We start from the raw sequence: 24,937 nt of genomic DNA on the forward strand, positions 1-24,937 counted from the left end.
CCCAAACACTAATCTTGCTCCCTCTAAAGCTATAGAAGGGAGCTTCTGAACACCTGACTGTAACTGTGTCACGTGTTTGCAAGTGATTAGCAGTATGATAGTCTATGTTAGGACAATTGGAATGGAACTTACTCTGTCCCTAGAATTCGACTAACAGGGACCACTTAGATTTTTTTTCTTCCATCCATTTTTTTCTGTGTACTTAAAATAATTGTATGTGTAATATATATATATATATATCACATACAATATATACATATATATATACATATATACACATAAATGTATATATACATTTATATATACATATATATACACATAAATGTTATCATTAAAAATTTTGCAGATAAATAAAAAATCTCATGCTGGAAATTTAAATTTATTTTTTAGTCTTGGCATACCTTAAACTGTGTTTTAGCATATATTAAAAGGCTTTATATGTGTGTATTTATAAATTAAGACTCTCATTTGCTTTCTTATATTTTTGGTTGTGAGCCTAGCCTTTAACAGCTGAGCCATCTCTCCAGCCCTCATTTGCTTTCTTAAAACCCGTTAAAATGGTATCTTTGGGTCTATAAGTTACTTCCTAAAATCTTAAAATGCTATTTGTTTATACAAAACAAACAATTCACAATCTCGGTTGGCTTGCTCAGTATATAGCCAAGATGACTGTATTTTTAGGTCCAAAGGTATCAATAATGATTACCTTACATTTCCACAGCTAAGTTTTACCTTAGAACTATAATTATAAAACAAGAACTGTTGCCGGCCCCCCTCTGTTCTCCTCCACAGACAGGGCTTTCTAGGTTCTTATCTTGTCCAATTTAAAGAAAGTCCCATAAGCCTGTTCAAAGCCTTATCAATAGTCAGGTCACACTCTGATCCACGATCTCTGACTTTATATTAAAATCACATCTGTAAAAACTTATTTTGGATTAAGAATTGCTAGTTCGGGAAGTTTGGCCAGGGTTCTCGCTCTTGCCGCGTCTGCTCTAACCGCCACGGTCTGATCCGGAAATACGGCCTGACCATGTGCCGTCAGTGTTTCCGCCAGTACCCGAAGGACATAGGCTTCATTAAGTTGGACTAAGCAACCTTGAATGGATTATTGAGGACTGTCTACACAATGAAACAGATCGTGCTAGTCTTTGTACATAAAGAATAAAAATGAAAACCTTCAAAAAAATAAAAAGAATTGCTAGTTCTATTATAATATGATCTAATTGGGCGGTGGTGGCACACCCCTATAATGTGATCTAATCAACAGTTGAACCTAAGACTGATGAGTGGTACAGAATCTGGAATTATCTTTACAAACAACTGTGTTCACATATGCTTGTATTTTTATAGTTTACACAGAACCAAACTGTTTTATAAGTAAATGGTCATATTAATTAAAACTGCTAAATTTAGTCAAAATTCCTTTTGATTCATACTATAACTAAAGTTTAAAATGAAAGAGGAGTCAGGCGGTTTTAGCCAAACGCTAGCTCGTTAATTGTTCAGTGCTGACCTGGAAGGGGTCTAAAACACCCTCTGCTTGGGAAATAAACTGGCTTTTAGGCCGTGATGAGTTCCACTCCAAGCCTCACTCCGGGACAATCATCTCGTCAGAAAGCGACCCTCCAGGCTCTGCTTTTCCTAAAATCTAAAAACTGGGACAATGATTTAGCCCCGGGCCTTTAGCTTTTCTCAACAATTAATACACTTAAAAAGAAAGGTTACGATTTATCAAAGTAATTGCTTATAGTTTCTACCGAATGTGTCAGGTCTCTAACCAAAGAAAGAACAGACTCTAAGTTGGGTTCATTAAAACAAAATCTGTCTCTGTTAACCCTCTCTGGTGCACCCACCAATGTATTCTAATCCTGCCTTGATTTGTGTCTTTCTTTGTTCTGTGAAACTATAAAACCTCAGGAAATTGCTTCCATATTGGAATATGGAATTCGCAGCAACCTAATTCTGTGTTCCTGGGCAATGGTTACTTAAAGTGGCTCCAGAATAAACTCTCTTATTTCCTTTAAGATGACAGCTGTGGTTTTTGTGTTGACAGTGTCTGCCCTTCCTTACCCTGGCATCATCTAACAAAGTCTACGGGAAACAAAGCCTGCAAAGTACAAACGGGAGGCGGCTATGAAGACCACAGACTGCCCGGCTGGATGCTCTCTGGAGTCTTTCCTTCGCTTGCTAGACACTTCCATTCTCGGGAGTGCTTCTTCCTTTAATAAGCTGTTTCTAGTTCATGCCTAACTTAAAGGGCATTAACCTTTTCTCCCGCTCTCCTCCAGGAGGCTGCTGGGATTTCCACCTAACCTCTGCTATGTATTTCTCTTAAACTAATTATTTCTGAGCTTCCTTCTGAGTTTTAGGTCTCAGGTAGTCTACATGTCCAGACATGAGCACACGCTGGACTATGGAAGGATTTCTGGTATTGAGATAAAAGGCATCCTGCCTCAGGAACCCAGGGAACAGGTTTTCTGTCCCCAGAAGGAGGCATTTGCCTGGCCTCTGGCAGAAGGGACCTCTGGCTCTCCACTGACATACACCTGTGGGTTTCATGTCAAGTCCATGCTGACCCGAGGCTCCTGGTCCTCCTTGGTGCCTGTTACACATTTCAAAGCCCCGCACAGCCCCTTTCTTTACACCGTCCGCCCTCCTGCCGTCTCACTGCCCCCTCTTGCTATCTTGCTGTCTCCAGCTCTTGCTATCTCCACTGTTCTTTCCTGGTCTCTCCTCTCTCTTGCAGATAGCCCTGGTCATGTCCAGTCTTCTTTTCTCTCTGTTACAGATTCTTCTGGATGTCTGGATATTTTCTCTCTCTTATCTACAATAAAAACCTAGTAATCAAAAAGAATACAAACCCTAACAATACAGTGACCATTTTAGCAGTTCCTTCACCGCTCCTATCATGTACACTGAATCTGCTTCTAAATTCTTTTATTAATGAAACTAAGCACCCCCCCCCAAGGGACCCTCACTTTCCCTGGAAACAAGCAGAAACGGGGGAGGGAGCAGAAATGGGACTGAATACGTGGTCGACAGTGCCCTGGTGATGCATTTCTGCCTCGCTGAGGTTGGGGGCTGAGGCAGGCCTGGGAGCCAGGGAGAACTAGCCTGAGAAGCTGGGAGATGCTGGGCAAAGGGCCTGGCCTGCACTTCATCAGTCCAACCATTTCCCGAGAGGAGGGACTGGCCCACGGAGGGTGTCCGGGTGGACTTAGCTTTAGTTCCTTATTTGTGAGATGGTCACAATGGGCACAACACCACTGTGAAGTCTGGACTGAGTCCACGGAGGGGACACACTGGACATGTGATGAGTGCTTTTCAGATATTAGTTGAGGGCTGCTGTGCAAACCAATGTGAGGTAGGGCTAGAACAAGGGCCGGATAGAACAGGTTTCTAAACTGATTCAACAACTACAGCAAGGAACAAACAAATCAACAACAACAACCCTTCACATTTCGGGGGCCCACGCCTTACATCCCCATCTGTGAAACAAGGATCCAGCAGTACTGACTTACAGCGTGGGTGTGAGTTAAATGAGAAAACCCAGAGCACTTAGCACAGAGGTTTGGGGCAAAACCCAGTACCCATGGGGTTCAGTCTCAGGACTGTCCCTCTTAGTCCCACTCTGCTCCAGGCTCCCACAGTCAGGGGGAAGGGTGCTGGCCAGAAGGACCTTCCAAACTCCTAAGTGGAGGCCTCTGGCTGGCGACCCTAACAACCTCACATGCTGAGTACACCTCAACTTGCCAACCGCATCAGTACATCGAGCTCCCAGGGTGGAGATGAGGCCACAGAGGCAAACAGGCAGTGAGCAGGGGCTGAATCAGCTTGAACTCATCTCCAAAACTGTGATGTCAGCTCTGCCCCACAGCCTGAGTCACGGCAGGGCACTTAGGTTCCCTACCCACCTCCCTTGCAGGGGGTGGGGGGTGGGGGTGGGGTGTGCACTCAGGGCCTCTCTCCACACTTCCAAACTGTGGCCTGTCCTGGCCCCTGCCCTCCCCCATGCTGTCTCCCCAGTGCTCGATGCTCACCTGGCTGCTGTCCTTGGCTGACACATCAGCCATGTTGTTTCTTCGGGCCTGGTGCATGGTCAGTGCGGCTCGAGTGGCCCCACCAGCCACACCCACAATGCACTGGGTGGGAAAAGAGAGGAGTGAAGGTCAGAGCAGCCATGGGCTGTAGAAACAGATCCTTCTGTGGATGAGCGCATAAATAACTCACACCAACCGGGGGACGGCTGGTCTCTGGTGACCCCTCCCCCCCAGCAAACACGGAATCTAGTCCTTGGCTTTTAGCTCTGACTCTCATGTCTTTAGGCACATGTTCCCTATCTTGTTCCATGAGAAAAATGAAAACCTTACCTGCCACAATCACCCTGTGGCCCTGACTGTAGGGAATTCCAACTTCCTTTCTGAAGTTTTTGCACCCCAATAAGCCTCTCCGTCGACACAGCAATCCAAATCAGACCAAATAAGAAAAAGCCCCAGTTTAATGGGTAAAACATTCCGGGGTGACTCCTCCACTCCCACCCCACCCCCCAAGGGAAGACAGGGGTGAGAGACCGAAAAACCATGTGTCTGGTTTTCTGGGGTGGGGTGCAGTTTAAATACACGGTGGGGGTGGTCTTGAGCATCTCTGGGGAGAAGCCGTGTTTGGCAGGACTTTCTGAGAGGCAGGGTCTGGGTGGAGTGGGGGGGGGGGGGCTCCCACCAGAACACTTTCCTACCCAGAGACCTTGTTTGCCCTTTGAGTCAGGGTCTTGCTCTATAACCTAGGCTGCCCTAGAACTTGCATTAATCCTACCCCAGACTCCGGCATGCTAGAATCCCAGGTGTGTGCTTCCACAGAGATCTTTTTGAAGACATACCTCCCATCTCCGTTTCTTAATCTGGCTGCAACCTTTCTCTGGCTGAACACTGAGGACCAGTCTGGTCTCCGTTCTGCCTGTGTGCAAGCCCTTTCTTCTCCCTGGCCCCGTGTAGGCCCCTTTAGCCTTTCAGGCCAATCCAAGCTTACTCCAGGGCCCCGGAGTACGGCACTTAGACCTCTCCTGAGATCTCTAGATAGCAAAGCCAATAACAGTCACTAGTTTGTTGACTTCTCATCAAGCCTCTTGTAGATAACAGACAAGATGATATATGCTAATGATACAATTTGATAATGCTACGCTAAAACGCAGACACAGCTTCTTGATGAGACTCATGTATAGTTATCAAAGTGGAGGAACTAATTTGTTCAAAATCAAGAGAAAAATGGTACAAAAATGAGGCTGGAATGACTGACAGGAAACAGTCTGGTCCAAGTAGAGCCTTGGAAGCCTTTAAGGTCCCCAAAGAGCAACAGGTCACATAAGTAACCAATTTGACTCCCTCCTTTACTATTTTTTAATTAAAAATATTTATTTATGCATATGTGTGCATGTGTGTGATGGTGTACGCATGGAGGTTAGGGGAGAATGTGCAGGAGCCCCTGGTTTTCCTTCCACCATGATGGTCCCAGGGACTGAACTCAGGCTAGCAGGCTTGGGGCTGCCATCTTGCTGGCCCAATGACTTCCACTTTCAAAAGAGTCCTGGACTTGGTTAGGGACTAAAGAGAGATTATACCACTGAGGAAAGAACTGCTTCTCAGCAGAGGTGAAGGGATGGAAGTAGGAGGAAGACTCCCGAGAACCGAGTGGAAGGTGTCAGCCGAGCAAGTGTGGACGGCAGCCACCTTCTGGCTGCTGTGGATGAGTGCTGGTCAGAGACTGAATCTCTACGGAGTGAACTTAAGGGGAAAGCCCACGCCTTGTTCCAGTACAGTATCTGACAGTCACACAGGCCTCGGGAGCAGTGTAGTGCAGAATCTGAGGACATGCCAGAAGCCACAGCTCCAGCAGTGTCCCTTGGTCCACAGCTCCAGCAGTGTCCCTTGGTCCACGGCTCCAGCAGTGTCCCTTGGTCCACGGCTCCAGCAGTGTCCCTTGGTCCACGGCTCCAGCAGTGTCCCTTGGTCCACAGCTCCAGCAGTGTTACGCTCTGGCATTTCCTACCTCGGTAACAAAAGCAGGGTAAAGGACACGGTGTGCCCAGCATTGACTGCTTGTCCCTAGACAAAAAGACTGCTTACCCCCAAATACCAAGAGTGCTCGCTGGGGTGTGGCGTTAACAGACCAGCCTTCGAGACGGGCCCAGAACTGAGTCGTGGAGCTTTACTGTGTCCTACATACCTGACCGTAGTGGGATTTTCTCCTGACCTTGCTAGACCTCTGTTTCCTCAACAGAAGGAGCTGTGAGGGCAAGGTGAACCCTATCGCAGAAGGAAAGCTTGCATTTGCTTCAGTGGCCCTTCAGTCTGTCCATCGGAATCTGATGCTGTGTTGTGATCTGTGGATTGCTGTGTGTGTGATTTCTCGATCCTAGACCAACCTCCCTTCATCATAAACCCCTCCTTCTGCAGGACTCAGCCACAGGCAGGGCCTTTCTACATCCCCAGACCATTTCCCATCTGGTATGCTCAGAACTGGGATTCCATAAATATTTGTGTAATTATGCATCATTTCCTTTAAAGATGGGACAGTCTGCGGTCTGTGTCACTCATGCAGTAGGCACAGAAACATGTTTTACTGAAGACAGGAAAGTAGCCAGGAAGCTAGCCCCCAGACCCTGGTGTCAGACTACCTTCCGGCTCTCAGCTCAGGGCTCCACCACTAACTAGTATGGTGTGCAGTGGGTAGCTGTTCCAGCTTTGACCTTGAAACACTGCCCCTATAGTGACAGCAGGTAAAGGCCACACCTGCCTATGACCTGCCCCTGGAGCTGACCTGCCCCTGGGGCATGGCTGAGAGGGAGCCCTTAAGACTCGAGGTGCATAAGTGGCCCTTCTGGATACCTCGTGGTCCTGGAAGCTGGATGGGACACCAAGCCAGAGTTCTCCGCTGGATGGTACCTCATCTCTCCCGGATCCTGTAACCAACCCCTATTGGCTGTAAGTTATCCCAGAAATAAACCTCTCTCGATTACCAGATAAATTATGTGGAATTGTTTCCTTAATTACAGTAATACTGGTGTTCCCAACATGGCCTTGCATTGGCTGGCTGAGGTACAAGGACTGTCCAGTCAAAGGAGGATCAGAAAATTTGTCTGTGTCTGACTAGAAACACATGAACTTTGTCCCTTTTTCAGAACCGCCTTCAGTACAGGGTCCAGGTAAGCCGTACACAGCATCATTAAGGCTGATACCGCAGGTACAGAAGTGCCCCAGAGGTGGGTACCTTGGCTAGGTTGCTGGTACTGACAGTCATGGTGAAAAAGATTGGGTACATGGGAGCCATAATCTCCAGGAACATGGCTATATCATTGAGGACGTCAGCAAAGAGCCTAGGGGAAGGATCAGAGGTTACAGGTCATAAAGAAGAAACTTCTATAATGGCAGATCCCCCATCCTCTCTCCCCCTTCTCCCTCTCTCCCATCCCTCCTCACCTCCACTGCTTTGCATTACAGTCCAATTTGCTCCTGTTGGGGATAAGAAAGAGGTTGTGCCAAGTTAGAACGAAGGAGAACGCTGTGGGCTGTAAGGGAGCTGTTCTACATCATGGTGAGGTCTAAAGGGCTCAGGGAAGGAAATATACCTTCAACCAGAAGCTGTGGCCCTGTCCCTGTTAGCCACAAATCACCCAGCTGCTTTTCGGTATCCCAGAATCGGGCCAGGCCCTGGGCAGCTCGATAGAGCAGCTGGGGAGCCTTGCAGCCCTTCCCAGCTCAGCCGCAGGGCAAGCTCAGGCCCTCTCCAGTGCTGGCTCCATTCCCCTTAGCAACAGACTGGGCCAAACTAAGTCACATGGTGTGCCACTGGCTGCTTCTCCTCTGAAAACCCTATGAAAGTCAGATCTGCCGGAAATAGGACCCTTAGCTGGGAGGACCCTCCGTGACTGCTGGGTATCTCCCCATTACTGGCTCCAAGGAAAACATCCTGTTTACTGGCTGGTCTCTCATTCTCTGGGCAACCTTTGAAGAGGCTATTCCTGGATCATTCTCCTTTTCTCCTTTTCTTCTTGCTTCTTCAAAGGTAACCAGGCCACAGTTCACACACCTGGGACTGCTTAACACCACATTTGGTATAAGTGCAAGTTACAGATAGCAGCCCAGGTTCTCTTGGCTCCCAAAGCAATGGATGGGCGGGAAGGAACACCAAGAGACACCCCCGGGCTCCAATATCCAGGCCTAGGATATCTCCGTTACACAACACCGTAGGTGGCGACCTCTTTCTTCTGTCTCCATTCTAGTGATTCTCGGGCCCATGCCTCAACACCTGAAGGCAGTTTCTCTCAGATCCTTGTGTTAGGAGATGCTGCCGTGTAGCCCAGCCCAGAAATTGCATCATTAGCTCTGGATCTTAATCTAGAATCTCTCAGTGGGAGAGGGAGTCCCAGGCAGGGTATACTGTACGTGCACAGGGGAGTTTCTGAACACATGGGCATGCTTCCCACTTAACCAGCCTGATGCTATGGTAAGAGGAAAGGCCTCGGTCCCGCCACGGCAATTACAGAGTGAGAGGCTTGAGAAAATAATTTCCCTCTTCTAGGTGTATTTCACATCTTGAAAAGTGTCTTCGTCATCTTCTTTTCAATTTGGGGGAACTGATCCAGGGCCTTGCCCATCTGAGCTGTATTCCGGACTTGCATCTCCAAAATGCTCAATCCTACCCCAAGAGCTTACGGAGACCGGAGATGATACAAAACGCAAGTGGGACACAGAGTGCTAAGCACTTTGCATAGATGTTTTTTCACTGAACCTCTCTAACAAGCAAAGGCTTGCATTATCACCAGTGCCACTGGGAAGCACTACCAGAGCCAGCTGACTGGAAGAGAGACAAACTCACCCCTTCCACCAGGCGAAGACGATGCGGCCCAACATGCCAGTGGAATCTGGGGATGAGAAGAAGGCGTCGTAAGCACAAGGAAGGAACTCAGGAGCTGCAGGGCAAGACAGACACTGGCGCGGAACTGGCGGATTCACTTGCAGCCACACTGCCCTTGGGAAAACATCTGAGTCAATACTGAGGGGTGCGCTGAGGTCGGCAGCTTTTCGGTAGGTACAGGAGAACTATGTGCCCGTGTACAGCACAGACAAGAAATACTGTTGGCAACATCATTAGACAGGCGCTCTATAAGGTGAGCTGTATCCTCAGCCTGCGATGCTGTTAGTAACAGCGAAACACTGAAATGACCCAAGTGTTTAAAGACAAGGGATTCACAAAGTCTTGGTAGATCTACTCAGCGGCATATTAGACAGTAGAAATGACAGGGGCCAACTACTCACAATAACACAGATAAACACTTAGCATTATAATCTTGTATGAAAGACTAATTCATAGAAACTACATACAGCACGACATGCTTCTCGGGAAGCTCCACATCTACAGTGTTGAGGAACACACAGCTATCTGGCACAAGTACCCTAAACTTGTCTAGTCTCTAGCTGTTCCTACAACAAAATGGGAGAACTGAGTAGCTCTGCTGAAGGTAAAATGTGTGAGCCACAGAAAACATCTGCTAATTCAGCCTGACCCCACATGGACACACATGCATTAGCTCTGGGGGGGACTACAGGGAAGGAATGTTTTAGGGTCAGACAGCTGGGAGGGACTCCCAGGGTGGCACTGGAAAGACAGACTGAAGTGGTGGAGGATTCCATCTTGTTTGAGTTTGAGGACATAGACTCTTAAGTGGAGAAGGTCATGAGAAAGCAAGCTGGGAATTCCCCACCATATAAAAGGGGAGGGCAGAGCCTTCCCTTTCTTGATTAATAAGCACGTTCAGCCCTTACAGAGCCTCCATGCTTGGGTGCCTTCTACTACATACACTGAACCCTGGACTCGAGGGACATGGGGGTCCACCTTTCCTCACTACCACAATCTTTCAAAAGATACTATGTACGTGACGACACTTTCCTGCCCGGCCTGCTCGACTTCTCCATTTCCATTGCCTGGTCCTGGGATAGCCACCAAAGCAACTTTATGGGTGTCCTACTTCTAAAACTCACCCGAGCATCGTCCCTTCAAGCACATTACATTATCAACAAAATTCTTATGTTGGAGATTTTTGTATTATACCAATTTTTAATTTTGAACATGGCAAGATTACTGTTACTGATTCAGGGGGAGTCACCGGGACAGACTCCATTTCTTCCTTTTAGTTGCACACCAGGGCATCTATCCAGCTTGGGCCATTGACAGAAACGAGGGGAGGTCTGTGGATCAATAGAAGCAGTCTCTAGGGCTGGAGAGTGGCATTATGACATAATGTCCTAGCTATTAGCTGAAAGTCAATATTGTCTACCAGAATAGGAAATTTAATTCTCATCTCCTCTTCTATGTTTTATAATTAGCGGAGCTGAAGAGCTAGAACTTTCTCAGTCTAAGTGATGAATTAGTAATCACCTGTCCACAAATTACCTGTGGATCTACTGTAAAATCCCTGCCAAACAGTGGCGGTTAAGAATGGGACACACAGCTCGCACACTGCCTTTGCCTGATGGGTTTCTGACCCCAACCCATTCTGGCGCCACTGCCACACCTGCAGGCCGACATCGAGATGTGTAGTGTGTGGCACCACCTTTCAGTTGCCCTGACCCCACCAACCCCCACTACATCACCACACTTGAAGGTCCAGCTCCAATCCAGCAGCTCATTCACCAGCTGTCTCTAGCCTGGCTTTGGCCTTGCAGTTCCTGGACCAGCTCAAGCTAAGGCAGGCCATAATCTCACATCAGACACAACCAAAGAAAGAAGTCCACATGTTCAGGTCACAGGATGAAAACACAGCAATACAAAAGGTCAACAGAGTACATCCTCACTCAAATTCAGTAGTCCTCCAGAAGTGTTCTCCAGTGAACACTTCCTGAACCCAGGACACCAAATATAAAAGAACCACAAACTTTAGTAAAGAATCCAAGCAGCTTAAGAAAGACTCAAAGAACAGCTCAGTCACCTAAGGAGGATAACAATAAATGCCTGAGTGATGTCCACGAAAACCCTAATGGAGACAATTCGGTATCTGAAATATTAATTCAGTGAGGAGATATAAATATTGACGAGAACTCAAGCTGAAATCAAGATGGAACTGAAAAGCTCAGGAGGGAAGCCCTGTAAGTGTAACGGGTCAAGCAGAAAGCAGAATATCAAGATCCGAAGATAGAGGAATTAGACCACACAGACCACAAAGAATACAAAAAAATTAAACCATACAAAAGGAACATGCAAGAACTGTGAGACACCATGAAAAGACCAGATCTTTGAATTATAGGAACAAATACATAAGAACCCCAGGACAATGGCATAAACTAGATCTTCAACGAGGTCACGGAAGAAAAATTCCCTACTATAAGGAAAGACATACCCATACAGGTACAAGGAGCACACAGAACACCGAACAGACAAGACTAGGGGAGAGACTCCAGGACACACTGTATTGAAGCACTTATACACAGAACAAAGGGCAGATACTGAAAGCATCAATAGAAAAACCACACGTCACTTATAAAGAAAAACATATTAGTACAACAAACGTTTCTCAACGGAAACTTAAGAAACCAGAAAAGCCTGGGGTAATGCACTACTGCCAACCTAGACTCTTATACCTAGCAAAACTATCTACCATGGTTGAGGGTGAAGAAACAGGTTGAAAGAACTCATGTACACTAAACGAGACATACAGAAAATACTGGAAGCAATACTTTGGACTGAAGAGAGGAATCAGCATAGCTAAAATTGTAAAAAAAAAAAATGAAGTAACAATTATTGAAACACTGTTTATGACTAAGATCACAAACAGAAAAAACAAAAACATGGCAACAATCAACACATACCTTTTAATAATAACTTTAAATGCTAATAGTTTCAACTCTCCAATCAAAAGGCATAGGTTTAGCTGAATAGATTAACAAAATCCACCTGCCTGTTGTCTACAAGACATCTCCTATCTTAAGAATGGGCAAAATCTTAGAGTGAAAAATTGGGAAAAGTATTCCAAATAGAAACAGAAGGAGCACTTCCAAACTCCTTTTAAGAAGCCAGTATCACTCCAATATCAAAACCAATAAAGACACAACAAAAAAGGATAACCACAGGCCAATGAACATAGATGAAAATCCTCCATAAAATACTTGTAAACAGAATATAGGTATATAACAAAAAGATCATCTACCATGATCAAGTTGGCTTTATCCCAGAGATGCAGGGATGATTCAGCATATATCAGCCAATAAATACAAGGACTAACTCTCACAGTGTCTGGAAGAAGTATGTAAGGCACCAATGGAGAAAAGTAATCAATAGTCCTACTCAGCTGCAATACCCACAAACCACACTGACTAGAATGGCATTATATTCCTAAAGCTGCAATAGTGATACTTATATTCTGGGGGTAACCAACCAATTGGACTTAAGCCCTGCTCAAAATTAGGAAATTCATGCCTGGCAATTTTTTAAATGATTTTTTAAAACTTCATGTGCATTGGTATTGCGTCTACATGCATGTCTGTATGAGGGTATCAAATCCCCTGGAACTGGAGTTGCAGATAATTGTGAGCTGCCATGTGAGTGCTGGGAACTGAACCCAGGCAGGACCCCCGGAGGAGCAGCCAGTGCTCTTAACTACTGAGCCATCTCTTCAGGCCCTGTGCCTGGTATTGTAAACAGAGCCCAGTTCCCATGCCCAGTGAGGCCACAGACCCTAGAGAATAACCCACTGATTCTACTTCTCTCAACCGTGATAATTCCTAACTGCATTCTACATACTTATTCTTATACCTATAGATAAGTAGCTCTCATCCCTCATCAAAAAAAAAAAAAAACCCTTTCTTTTTACAGCAGATGGAGATCATTACAGAAAGCCACAGTTGGTCAAAATACAAAGAAGAGCTGACCATTGGGTACCCAGCCTCAATACATCTACAATATAACTCCTATATCTAAGGCTTAAGGAATCTCAGAAGAGGGGGCAGGAAGAGCGTAAGAGCCGGAGGACCGGGATGTCTGCTGTGAGACTGTGCCTTCTTTGTATGACAGGAAAGCTGAACTCATGAGATCTCAACAATATGGTTGCCTAAACAAGACCTGAGACATGGTACCAGCTGACATGCCGGCATGGATTGGGGAAAGCTCACAAGGCTCCACCTTAGATAAAGAGCCACAGGTAATTCACAGTCGCTAAGAGAGAGATCTGTCTTCTCCAGGGATGTGCTCCCTGATAGATTATCCAATCCCCCAACATTAAATGAACTCAGTGTGTGTGTGTGTGTGTGTGTGTGTGTGTAACAATAATAATTGAAAAATAAGAGGCTGTGAATTTTAGAAGTGGGGGTTGGTGAAGGGAGAAGAGAGGGATAAATTATGTAAATACAGTATTCACATATGAAATTCTTATAAAAAATAAAAAGGAGACACAAGAGTCACTTGGCCTGATTCTGCTTGGAGTTTCTCTATCTGAAAAATGAATAATGTCATCGAGTTGGCTATAGTAGGCATTGAGAGACAAATTATATGTAAGAGGGCAAAATGCCTGGCCTATAGTAAGCTGTTGAAATACTATCTGCTAGTGATACTACTACTATTGTTGGTTACAACAATTAACATGGTTCCAGTAGAGTAAGGGTATTAATTGGGGTTCTACTGCTGTGATAAAACATATGAGCAGGAGCAGCTTGGGGAGGAGAGGGCTTGTTGGCCTATGTACCCTGGGTCACAGTCCACTGGAGGAAGTCAAGGCAGGACCTGAAGCAGAGCAGGAGCCTGGAGATGGGAACTGAAGCAGAAGCTATGGAGGAGCGCTGCTTACTGGCTGGCTCTGCTTGCTTTCTTATACACCCCAAGGACAACCTGCGTGGGGATGGCACCGTGCGGTGGGCTGGGCCCTTCCACATCATTACGAAAGCTCCCACAAGCTCAGACCTATCTTAGGGAGGCATGTTCTCAACTGAGGGTCCCTTTTCTTAGATGACCTTAGCTCATTTCAAGTTGACAACAACAAAAAAACCACCAAGCAAAACTAACTCGCCAACCAATCAGGACAGTATGTGTCTGAAAATGGTTACACCATACATTCCAAAGCCAGGTACAGGAGTACATGCTTACAATTCCAAGTGAAGACACAGGGGTTATCTCCAGTGATAGGTGGAGTTCTAGGCTAGCCTGGACTACAGAAGATCCTGTGTCAAAAACAAAGCAACAAGAATTCCGAGAGTACTTCTTATATGGGGCGTATAAACATCTCACCCTTGAGGGAAACAAGCTTGTCAAATCCTGTCTAACCAAGAGGGCTTCTTTTAACACCGGTAACAGGTTCTAAAGTGCATATCCTTTCCTATCTTAAAACAGTCTCAGCTCTTCTTAAACACTGTTCGACATACACAACATGCTGGTGATAAGAAAGGGATGCTTAGAAATTACACTAAAATACTGACCCAGACTTCACCTGCAGTTTTGAAACTTGGATAACGGGAGAACAACGTCAAAGATGAAGCCAAGCACAGTGTGATACTGTGAAGAGGACTAAATCACCTGTGTTCAAATCCAGGCCCTGTAAGTCACCAGCTGTGTGACCTTGGCACTTCTATCCCCAAGTATAAGGTGGAGAAGCAGCAGACCGGTCCTACAGCTGCCATGTCTAATCAGCAAATGAAAGACTCACGGCCAGCAGCTGTTATTATTATTACTGCCGTTATTAAAAGACAATGAGGACAAGAAAATAATCGATCCACTTCTGCTTTAACATGCCCTCTCTAGAGGTGACCCCTAGTTACACAGTGTGCTCAGTTCTAATAGTTGGGGCATAAACAGAAGCCTCCTGATCTCCAAAGGGTCCAGGGAGGCTCACCAAAGACATGGCCAGGCCGCTGAAAGAAGAGGATGCGCTTGCTCCTAGGTTCCATTTAAATACCCATTGTGTTGGATGTTCGGTTCACACACGTCCATGGAAGAAACAGGGTCACTCTAGGATGATTTTTGGCCTTTGTGGCTGCAGGGACTCGGCTTCTGATGAACTGACTGACTTTAGCTTTGCAAAAGGCTTTTTGGCTTTTTTTTTATTGTTACACAATTTACACCTTAGCAAGCCAATTTCTGCATACCCAAGCCTCTTTTCTGAAGCTCCCCAAAGAGACAAATTCCAAAGCAATTCCCAGTCACAGGACATCTGAGTTTTCTGAGTTCTCCCACAACCAAGTTTTGCATAGGCTGTGAACCTCTAGGAAACTCTCAAATAAGATTTACATACTTCAAACAGAAGGTAGTGGACACAAAAGGCAACATCACAAAAGGCAGATCAAAGCCCAGGTGCTAACACTCTGGAATCAATCCAGCCGCAGAGCTCATCAAGAACTCCCGCTACAAATACCACTGGGAACAGCAGGCAGGGACAGAGGCCAGACGACCACCGGGCCACAAGCCCTCCTACACGTGAGACAAGTGACGATTTCCCTTTTCTCTGCTTCACTCTCTAGGTGACATGGTGCTATCTTTTTTTTTTTTTTTCTCTCTTGGTGATTTTTCCAAAAAGCTGTACACTCCCAGCACATGACTACTTTAATCATTATTTACAGCACTGTCTTCTACCCCAGAGGAGTCAGAATACATTTTAGCCTTACCAGTTTAGGACCAGCTACGTGCCCCTTTCCCCACCTGAAGTTTCTGATTTTCACCATCCCGAGAAGCTGGCAGCTTTGTGTAATAAACTGCATTTTTATGCAACCCTGCATAAAGTAGGCTTAAAGTTAATTAAGAGGGACCCAGATGACTTAGGGATTCTGAAGTTTGCAAGGGTAACAAATTGTGTCTTTTGGGCTGATTCACAGATGACTGTATTCCAGCAACGGGCAACCAGAATACTGTTCCTAAGCATGGGGACACGAGGCTTCTGTGTACTGTCTCACCAGACAGCAGACCATCCATAAACACACACCAGAGCCACTGTTGGAGGTCAGAACACAGCGGAACCTCAGGACTAAGATTTGCAGTGGAGGAAAAGGAGGCCAGAGAAAGAAGGCGGGGTGGGGGTGGGGGGTGTGAGACCAGCAGGTAAGGCTCCCGGGGTCCAGCTCACCTTTCAGGAGCCAGGTGGACGTGGCAGCTGAAACAGAGGCTTTTGCGTCGCCTACCCCTAAGCCCTGCAGTACAGCCTGGGTGGCTAGGGAACCGGAGAGGCTGGAAGCAAAAGCCTGGAGAGAAAAGAAGTGGAGTGAGGAGTGGTCGCAGGAGCACGGGGGGGGGTGGGGGGGGTGGGGTGTTACTGTACTCTACCAGCTCTCACTGGTGCTGTGTGACCTGGGAAACTGTCAGCACTCTGCCGTGCACCCCAGCCTTCCAAGTGCAAATGCAGACTGCAGTTGGCCTGTTCCCTGGGTCCCCAGCTATACCACCGCTCACCCCCACCCCCCAGTCTCCCGGGCAGTCGGCCAGCCGGACCTGCACGGAATCCCACAGCTGATAGGACAGGTAGTCCGGGCTGACGCTATCTGGGAAGCCCTGAGGCAGCAGCACGGCTCTGAGGCCCGAAAGAACGGGCAGCGCTGCCCAGCGCCCCCCGCCTCCACCCGCGTCCTGCCCGGGATTCGCTGTCGGGGCTCCGGAGAGCCAGCCCCACCGCCGAGCCCCGTCCCACTGCAGGCTCCCGTCGGCGGCGGCGTGGCAGCCGCGCGGGGCTCGGGAACCGAACTGTTCCGTGCACAGCTGCACTCGCAAGCTCGCAGAGTCAGCCATCCCCAGGCTCAGCCGGTCGGTGCAAGTCCAACGCGGCAAAAAGCGAGGCGAACTACAGTTCCTGTTCGGCTACGGCGGCCGCAGAGGGGCAATAAGCTTCCTTTCCTGTCTTGGAACTTAAGACTGTTGTGAATTCCAATGGGAAAGATGCCTTCCTGGGGGAAATAGTTGTGATCGAGACGCCATTCAGAGCTCAAACTTTTAGCTGTGTAAATCTGAAGTGTATCCCTCTCTGGGTCCCAGGTGCCTTTTTTTTTTTTTATTATTATTATTATTTTTTTTCTGTGAGGCCAGGGACAAAATAGCTTTTGGAAATTTTAAAATTAGCTTGTGACTCCATGAGCTTCATTATGGCATTCTTATACATACTTTCTTTTATTGTTTCTCCTTCACCACTTGCCTCCCCGGTTCCCTTGCCTGACTGTTATTGGATAGAAACCCACTCACCCACTCCCAATTTTGCTTTTATGTCACATGATTTTTGTCTTTTTTTTTTTTTTCTACTCTCCTTAAGATACCTTCTTCCCTCCTCATGGTCCCATTTCTAAGTGTGTGACCTCTACCTCCTCCCATACACAAATATAAAAGTTCAGATCTAGGAACTGCACATGAGAGAAAACATGAGGTATGTGTCTTTCTGAAACACTCTTAAGTGTATTTTCCTGCAGCTGTCATGATTTCACTTTTCTCTATGGCTGAATAAAATCCCACTGTAATTCCACATTCTGTTACCCGCTTGTCTACTGACAGAGATCCAGGCTGACTCCACTTCTCAGCTGTTGTGAAAGCTGCAGCGGTAAACACAGATGGACAAGTATTTCTGTGGTAGGACATAACGTCCTTCAGGGCATGCCTGTGAGCAGCAGAGCTGGAATCGTGGGGTAGTTCTCCTGTTTTCTCCTTTGCTTTTCACAGCAGCTGCACCCGTTTACATTCTCACTAGCATCATATAAGGGTTCTTTGCCAATATTTGTTGTTACTTTGTTACTGGGGAAACTGAGATTCCCATGTGAACTTCTCAGTCTCTTTAATAAAAGAATTTGGAGGCTGAGGGATGGCTTAGTGGTTAAATGTCTGTAGTTCTTCCAGAAGATCGGCGGCATTTGGATCTCTGCACTCACGACTGTTCACAAACCACCTGGAACTCCAGCTCCAGGGATCAGACACCCTCTTCCTGGCCTCGACAGGCAAACACATGGCTGTGCACTTACACACTCACAGACACACAGATAAGCAATAAAATCTTTTTAATAAGAGAATTTAGAAATGGAATGAACAGGAATCTTGAGGACAGCTATATTAGTTTCAGAGGGAAACATAGTACAGGTTGGGTGGAAATCCTGGCAACCACCAGGAGGAGTGATGGGAAAAAATCATGCCTTTTAAATTAGGCATGGGGTAGAAGTAGCTAGCTTGCTAAGGAAGAGTAAAGGCTCTACCAAGAATGGAAGTGGGCTAGAACGGAGGAAAGAGCCCAAACATATCCAGCCAAGTGCTGTTTGGTTATTCAGAGCCGTCATGTAACAGCCTCCCTAAACAAGTAGGGTGTAACACATAGTCCCCCGACCATTGTCCACTCCTACCCCTCGAGAGCGTGCCCTCCACAGTGGCCTCTTTGGTCACTGTCCATTCTCACTCTGTGAAAGTGTCTTCCTCCACAATGGCTCTCTGGCCGTTGCCCACCCTCATCCTTATGATTATGCATTAAACCCTCTCTTCTACACTACACTCTGTATCTCACCAGAACTCACTTAATAGAGAACACAAGGACGGGACACTGAGGGAAAAACAGCAAGATCCAGTAACAACATCATCTTCACAGGGGCTCTGTGTCCTTTGCTACCTTAGTCTTGATTCAGACCATTTCTGCCCAACTCTGCTCGCAGATATATTAATCACTAAGAACTATTTTGTCTCGAACAAGATTGATTTGACTTAAACTTCCTTACTTCCCTTCCAAGGCTGAAGACATCAAGATTAAGAGTAACTAAACCCACTAAGGCCACTGGAGTGGCGCCAGGAAATCACCCATCATCAAGTTTTCGTTTGAAGAATGCCCTCAGCTGTTAGCTCTTCCTTGCCTGATGCTCTGTTCCCCTCTCTATGAATCCCTTCCACACACCAGACGGTTTTTTACCGGCGTTAACCACTTGGTTTCCTTGGCTTTCCAAACAAATTTTTTTTTCTTTGCCCGAGTACTTATCCCTGAGTCATTGGCCTTTTCAAGTAGCAAGAAGACAGCTTGGTTCACTAACCTTGAGAGGAGAGTCTCTGCCCAACAGCTTTCCCCAAGTTAGAATTTATTTCTAAAAGTCCGGTCAGGATGCTAAGGGGTAAGAACATGAGAAGGTTGCAGGAACAGTGTCAGAAAGCGTCCAAGCATGGAGAAGTTCTTGTGTGTTTCTTTCCATGGGGGGGGGGGAGCTGTGTGGAGTTAGGAGTATCTTCTCTCCCTCTAAACTCACCCCTTTTCTTTATCCTCCTCCTTCCCACCTAGTTTAGGGAACTGGCCCTAAAGTTGGAATTTGCCAAAAGCATCTTCTTTTTTTTCTTTAAATCAGAAAATAAAATATCATTGTCCCTCTTCCCCACCCCCACCCCGTTTGACCCTGGATAACAACTCCATTCTGGAAACTTCTGATCCTCAAGGGCTGCTGGCTTCATCATGGACTGTGGCTAGGATCACTCTTCCAACCCATGCCACCGTATCTGACCCCACACAGAGCCTGTCTAAGGTTGAGATAAACACTGGCACTTTTGTGAGTTTGAGTTTCCAGGAAGAATGAAAAATGCAAAGGTTACTGAACACTGCGTTGTTTTTCATGCTAGCTTCTGTGAATGAACCAAACCCGAAGCCACTTTCTATGAATGAATTCACCCAAGGGCCTTACTTGGAATGCATGTTTGTAACTGTGAGATCTTGGGAAAGCTGCTTGTTTTTCTGGCATTCAGTTTCTCCACTTTAAAAATGAAAACAATACTAGTACATACCAGATAGGGTGAGGGTAAGGGCTGAGCAGATTATATGTGTAGGGGTCTAAGTCAGATTTGGCAAGTGGTACATACTATTTACACTTACTTATTTATTATTTATTCATTATTTATTATTTATTATTTATTTGTGTGTGCGTATAAGAGAAATGTGCATATACATCATGGTGTGCATGTGGACATCAAAAGATAACTTGTGGGAATCATTTCTCCTCTTCCACCATGTGGGTCCCAGGGATTGAACTCAGGCCATCAGGCTTGGCAGCAAGTACCAGTGAGCCATCTTGCCAGCCCAGTACATAACTATTTAGATGTTATGAATTATTTGGAGATAGTGGCAAGTATTCAAAGATTCCTTTGCTCCCCTGAGGCAAAGACATAATTTTCTTTATAGTTGAAAAAGCTCCATTATGTATATGTCCTACATTTTCTGAAGGAATTTTTATAATGATAAACACTAATACATGTTTGAAAAAGTATCTGGCATAAAAGAATGCATAATATGGCAAAAGAAGTAGTATAAACTCCTCTTTTGAGAATAAGGTTTTGTTTGGACATAACCTGGAACCAGCCTTCAACTTGATTCTCCTTCTTCTGCCTCCTAAATGTGGGGTTGTAGCCTGGCTTCTAAACTGCTCTGAATACAAAAGCTGTAGATGGAGAAACAAGTGTCCTTACGTTGTGTATAATACAAAAGTGCCCATTATGTAATGGGGTCCAATAAATGTCAGGTTCCTTAGAATTTAGAGACTGGTTTGTTTGGGGTTGTAGGGAAAAGGGCAAGTGTATATGTCCCTGGTTTTTTTCTTGCATTTTCTGTCTTCATTTATCTATTTTTTTTTCTTGGTCTCTCTATCTTTCTAACTCCAGGGAAGCCTCACCACCCACCTTCCCCGCCCCAGGATGACCTATCATGCTCCTTCAGGACCTCGATACAGGGCGTTTCCATCTTAAGCTAACCCTGGACTCTGCCTACATCTAGCTTAGAGCAGAGGACACACCAACCCTGAAGAGTTTGTGAGGCAAGCTCAGAACCGTTGGACTTGAAGGTGAGCCTGTGTGGGTAGAAATCTGACTTCCAAAAGAGCAGGACTTGAAAGGTTTGGGAAAGGAGGGATGTTTAAGGGTGTGTGTGTGTATGTGTGTGTGTGTGTGTAATAAAGAGAGAATTGGGGGGATAGTCAGGCGTGAAGGAAAAGGATACATTTTACCTCTTTCTTTACCTTACAGATGGCCCCTTTTCTAACCAATAAGGAGCTGATTTCTGCGGGAATAAAGGAATTTAATGTTCTGCTGAATCAGCAGGTAAGCCTGTGCACTCTGTTTCAAAGGACAGAGATGGAGAGAGTGTGTGCTGGGAGGATAGAAAAGGTTCATTTGAAACTGGAAGGGCAATGGTGGCATTGGTCCAAATGTCTAGAAACAGGGAATGCAAATCCAGGAAAAGAGGGTGTGAGCGTTTGTAAGACCATCCTGGCACTTCACATCGCTGACCACATTCTCCCTTGCCAATCCCTCCCTTCTGTCCCCACCCCACCCCCAGGTCTTTGATGACCCCCTTATCCCTGAAGAAAACATGGTGACTGTGGTGGATGACTGGGTGAAATTGTACACCAACTATTACAAGAAGCAGATGCTTGGGGAGCAGCAGGAACAGGACAGAGCTCTTCAAGAACTCCAGCAAGAGCTGAGTACTTTGGGCAGCCAGTTTCTGACCAAATATAGGACCTTTCTGAAGTCCCGAGAGAGCACACCGCCTTCCTCATAGCCTAAAGGCTCATGGTATCTCATCTAAGAACCCTGAAGTCTTGGCTCTCTGGGTTATGTCCTCAGACTGTTCTCTCATGGTGTTGCTGGACCTTGATATCTTAATAAAGACCAATACTAATCTGTTGACTCCTGGCTCTTTTTTCCGTCGTTCCTGGATGTGGGTGCATTTGATTACTTTTTCTTCATTAAGCACTTTTTAAACAATGATTTTAGAGGTTTGATTCAGTATAAAGAGGTTGGTAACTTTAAGAAAACAGTGAATAATGCTAGAGTAGGATGTAGATGTATGTTCAGGCAGTCAGGGACCAAAGAGAAAGTTCTGGGTAAGGAAGGTAACAGAAAACAGAAAAGCAGACAGAAGTCTTCTATAAATTGCTATTTCCCGACTTGTTTGTCTAGCAGAGCCTCTGGTTCATCTTTTTTCCATCGCCCTCAGCTCCAGCTTGACAACATTTTAAGATCTTCTATTACAAAGCACCCTGGTGGACACTCAGAGGAGTGGCATGATCATTTACAGTTGGATAGGATGTTGGGGACCATTCAGCGCATCCTTTCTACATCAAGTGGGAAATCCTTACCTTGGGCTCCCCCGTTACCCAGTACAGATTCCAGGCCCCAGGAGCAGTCAGCTTTTCAACTGCTTTCGCTGTCTCCTGTCACTCATGGACTAACGCCCCCCCCCTTTTTTCTTGGAGCTCCAGGCTTTTTACTTTAGGAAGTTCGGGTGAATACAGAGCCAGGTTACAGAAAAAAAATGAAACAAAATTTTAAGACCACAGTTCAGTCTTCCGTGAAAGCTTGACAACACAATCAGGGAAGATGGGGGACGGCAGCCGGGTGAGAGGACTTTCATGTCATTTTTCACGGTTCCTTTCCAGTGGGAACATTTGGGAGGGAAAAGATGCATCTGGGAAGCTCAGTTTCTAAGAGGGGGGGGGGACACACAAGGGGCAGAGTTGGATCTGGTTCAGAGTAAGAGTGAACCAACACAGTGTCCCAACATCCTTCCAACATCCAGGGTGTTCCTGACTTAGCTGGAGCGGCAGCTTTCCAGGGAAACAGGATGCATGCCCCTCTGAGGACAGCTGGTTCTGACGGTGGCTAGAGACTTATCCCTGGACCCCTCGGCAAATCTCAGGCTGTTAATCGGAATCTTGTGCCTTTGCTTCACACCTGGGTCAGGACCTGGAGTAGAGCATGGGTGGGTACAGGAGTCACTGAGGAGCCAGATAACGAAGTTATTTTATTTACAGTTACTGTGCACAGTGTACCTGCAAAAGACTAGTCAAAGCCAGTTAGCCTTAATGTATGAAGGTAATCTTTTTGTAAGCCTTGGGATGCTATTTAACCTTTCCTCAAGTGTTCAGACCAGGGGAGATGATAAATGAATAGGTATGTCTAGCAAGGTGAACAACTGAACACCAGCCAGTCCTTAAACTATGAAATCGAGAAGGGACCTTTTAGTGATGTCCATGTTCTTACATTTCTATCCATATGTTTAGTCCTAAGTCTACCTAGAAGAAAATCTAGACTGCTTTGAGCTTTGTATTTAGAGGTGGTAGGATCTCTAATAATCCAAAACAATAAAATGAAAACAAATTTACTGAATCGGTTCGTACCTCAAATCCATGACTGAAGAAAAGTTAAGCAAACTTTAGCTGCAAGGATGACTCTGCAATAGAAGCTATTGAATCAACCCTAGAGAGACCTACAGGCAGGAGGTGAGATGAAGCCACAGTCCCATCTTATCTACACCCTAGAGTGAACCCTCACCAAGGCTGACTCCGAACCTGAACCACGCCTTCCGCTCTGATAAGATTCCCCAGCTGGCTTTCACTCTGACCATGGCAGACACCTTGCCTTGACAACGTCCCTGCGTGGCGCACAGACATTATATTCACCCAAATCTTGATGGTGAAGCAGCATTGACTAATGACATGATTCTAACCCGGAATCTGACATCTGACTCTCTCTCTCTCTCCTCTCTCTCCTCTCTCTCTCTCTCTCTCTCTCTCTCTCTCTCTCTCTCTCTCTCTCTCTCTCTCTCTCCCCTCTCTCTCTCTTTTAAAGAGTTTCATAATTTTTTTTACTTGAAAAAAGTTGTAGAAAACATTACTCTTCTGGTCAAAATTCCCCATGCATGGGGTTCATGCAGCTTCCTGCCTTAAAGGTTATGGTATAACATTCAAATGAAGGGTTTTTCAAAGAGCCACAGTAGCTTGAAACCTACAAGAGACAGAGATGTTTTTCAAGTGCTTTTAAGGCGTGAAAGCAAGTAATATAATTGCGGAATTGTTGACTCTATTTGAAAATGGCAGACATGGTAAACACGTCACAGCTGGTGCAAGACTGCCCGTGCTCGATTGTCAACACAAGAACAATGCAGAAGATGGCATTCTCTGAGAGGCAATTCCAGATGCTGTCACTGCGTCCTAACACCAGTTCAGACAGTAGGCAATCCGTGAATGCTCAGCCCCCCAGCAGAATACTCGAGTATTCAGATTTGCTTTGACTTTTAAAATATCCCCAGTAAAAGGTAAGACAGCATCTGCCTGACCAAGCAGGGCACCTCATTTCCAACCCCACGTGATGACCGTTCGCTGGATGCGCCCAAAAAACCCATCACCAGGCTGCAGAATGTGAAGCCCATCCTTCTCTGTTGTAACCTAGCAGCCTTGAACTGCCCAACCCTCTGCAGTTTCTTCTGACGCTTCTGACGGAACCTCCCTCTCTGGAATGGTCGGGACAGGCTGAGCTGAGCAATGGCTGACTGGGGTGCTGGGGACGTTGATAAAAATGCTTTTAAATGACAGCTGCAGAAAAAGCTTCTGACACCCTTGACAAGGGCGCAGGTTTCTTCGGATTTCCTTGGATTTCTTCTTCCACAATGCTGTCGCTGGCATCACTGCACGCGGCCTCCTCACAGGACCCCCACCCCAACCCCCACCCCGACCCCCACCCCAGGAGTGCCGCTCCCACTAAGTTTCGCTGCTGCAGACACTGTGCTCTCTCCTTCAGAGACTTCAGGGTGGAGTTCCCAGAGACAAGAATTGCATGCACGTGGACTAAGACTCTGTAAACCTCAGAGGAGCTAGGCAGCGTGCCTGCCCACTGCTCTTCCCTCCCTGGTTGGCTTCCGGTTTCTTTGCAATGCATTTGAAAGTGGCATTTTTCTGTATTTATTCAAACCATTTCTAGAATCAACAGTACGAAAAACAAATATATATTCTCGGTACAGAATTACCTCCGGAAGCACCAAGGTCATTTTCATTATCTCCATCATCACTGTTGTCTTCATTATTATGGAGGCAACGAGGCAGCCCTGTGCCCTCGCGGGGACAGGGGGGGGGTCCTCAGGCCTGTCATGCTCCAGTTTGCTACCACCCCTTTCCCCCAACTTCCTCTACCAGTCCTAGCTGAAAAGGGGTGG

The 24,937-nt window shown here is 46.2% G+C and overlaps 2 protein-coding genes across 3 annotated transcripts in view; one reads left to right on the plus strand and one right to left on the minus strand.

Annotated features, from left to right (window-relative positions):
- Positions 1 to 16,817, minus strand: part of Rusf1 (RUS family member 1) — a 26,493-nt gene extending 9,676 nt beyond the window's left edge. The window contains exons 1-6 of one of the 2 annotated variants that reach the window (XM_006977002.4): positions 16,453 to 16,817; positions 16,091 to 16,205; positions 8,872 to 8,917; positions 7,473 to 7,505; positions 7,264 to 7,369; positions 4,041 to 4,142 (exon numbers count right to left, since the gene is read on the minus strand). In XM_006977002.4, coding sequence (XP_006977064.1) covers positions 4,041 to 4,142; positions 7,264 to 7,369; positions 7,473 to 7,505; positions 8,872 to 8,917; positions 16,091 to 16,205; positions 16,453 to 16,746 — 696 coding nt within the window. In that variant the 5' untranslated portion in view covers positions 16,747 to 16,817. The remainder of the gene's footprint in view (positions 1 to 4,040; positions 4,143 to 7,263; positions 7,370 to 7,472; positions 7,506 to 8,871; positions 8,918 to 16,090; positions 16,206 to 16,452) is intronic. The other variant, XM_042284274.2, reaches the window with a different exon arrangement.
- A 6-nt stretch (positions 16,818 to 16,823) lies between these two features.
- Ahsp (alpha hemoglobin stabilizing protein) lies at positions 16,824 to 21,633 on the plus strand. Its single transcript, XM_042284276.2, has 4 exons — positions 16,824 to 16,955; positions 20,608 to 20,786; positions 20,968 to 21,042; positions 21,281 to 21,633. Exons 3-4 carry the CDS (start codon positions 20,968 to 20,970, stop codon positions 21,503 to 21,505), a joined length of 300 nt encoding a protein of 99 aa, XP_042140210.1. The 5' UTR covers positions 16,824 to 16,955; positions 20,608 to 20,786; the 3' UTR covers positions 21,506 to 21,633.
- Positions 21,634 to 24,937: the final 3,304 nt, after the last annotated feature.

This window comes from Peromyscus maniculatus, chromosome 1 (genome assembly GCF_049852395.1).
Source record: "Peromyscus maniculatus bairdii isolate BWxNUB_F1_BW_parent chromosome 1, HU_Pman_BW_mat_3.1, whole genome shotgun sequence".
Taxonomy (NCBI): Eukaryota; Metazoa; Chordata; class Mammalia; order Rodentia; family Cricetidae; genus Peromyscus; species Peromyscus maniculatus.

Coding starts and splice junctions, on each gene's coding strand:
- Ahsp (XM_042284276.2), top strand. CDS start 20,968: ATGGCCCCTTTTCTAACCAATAAGGAGCTGATTTCTGCGGGAATAAAG. Junction 21,043..21,280: donor ATGTTCTGCTGAATCAGCAG/GTAAGCCTGTGC, acceptor CCCCACCCCCAG/GTCTTTGATGACCCCCTTAT.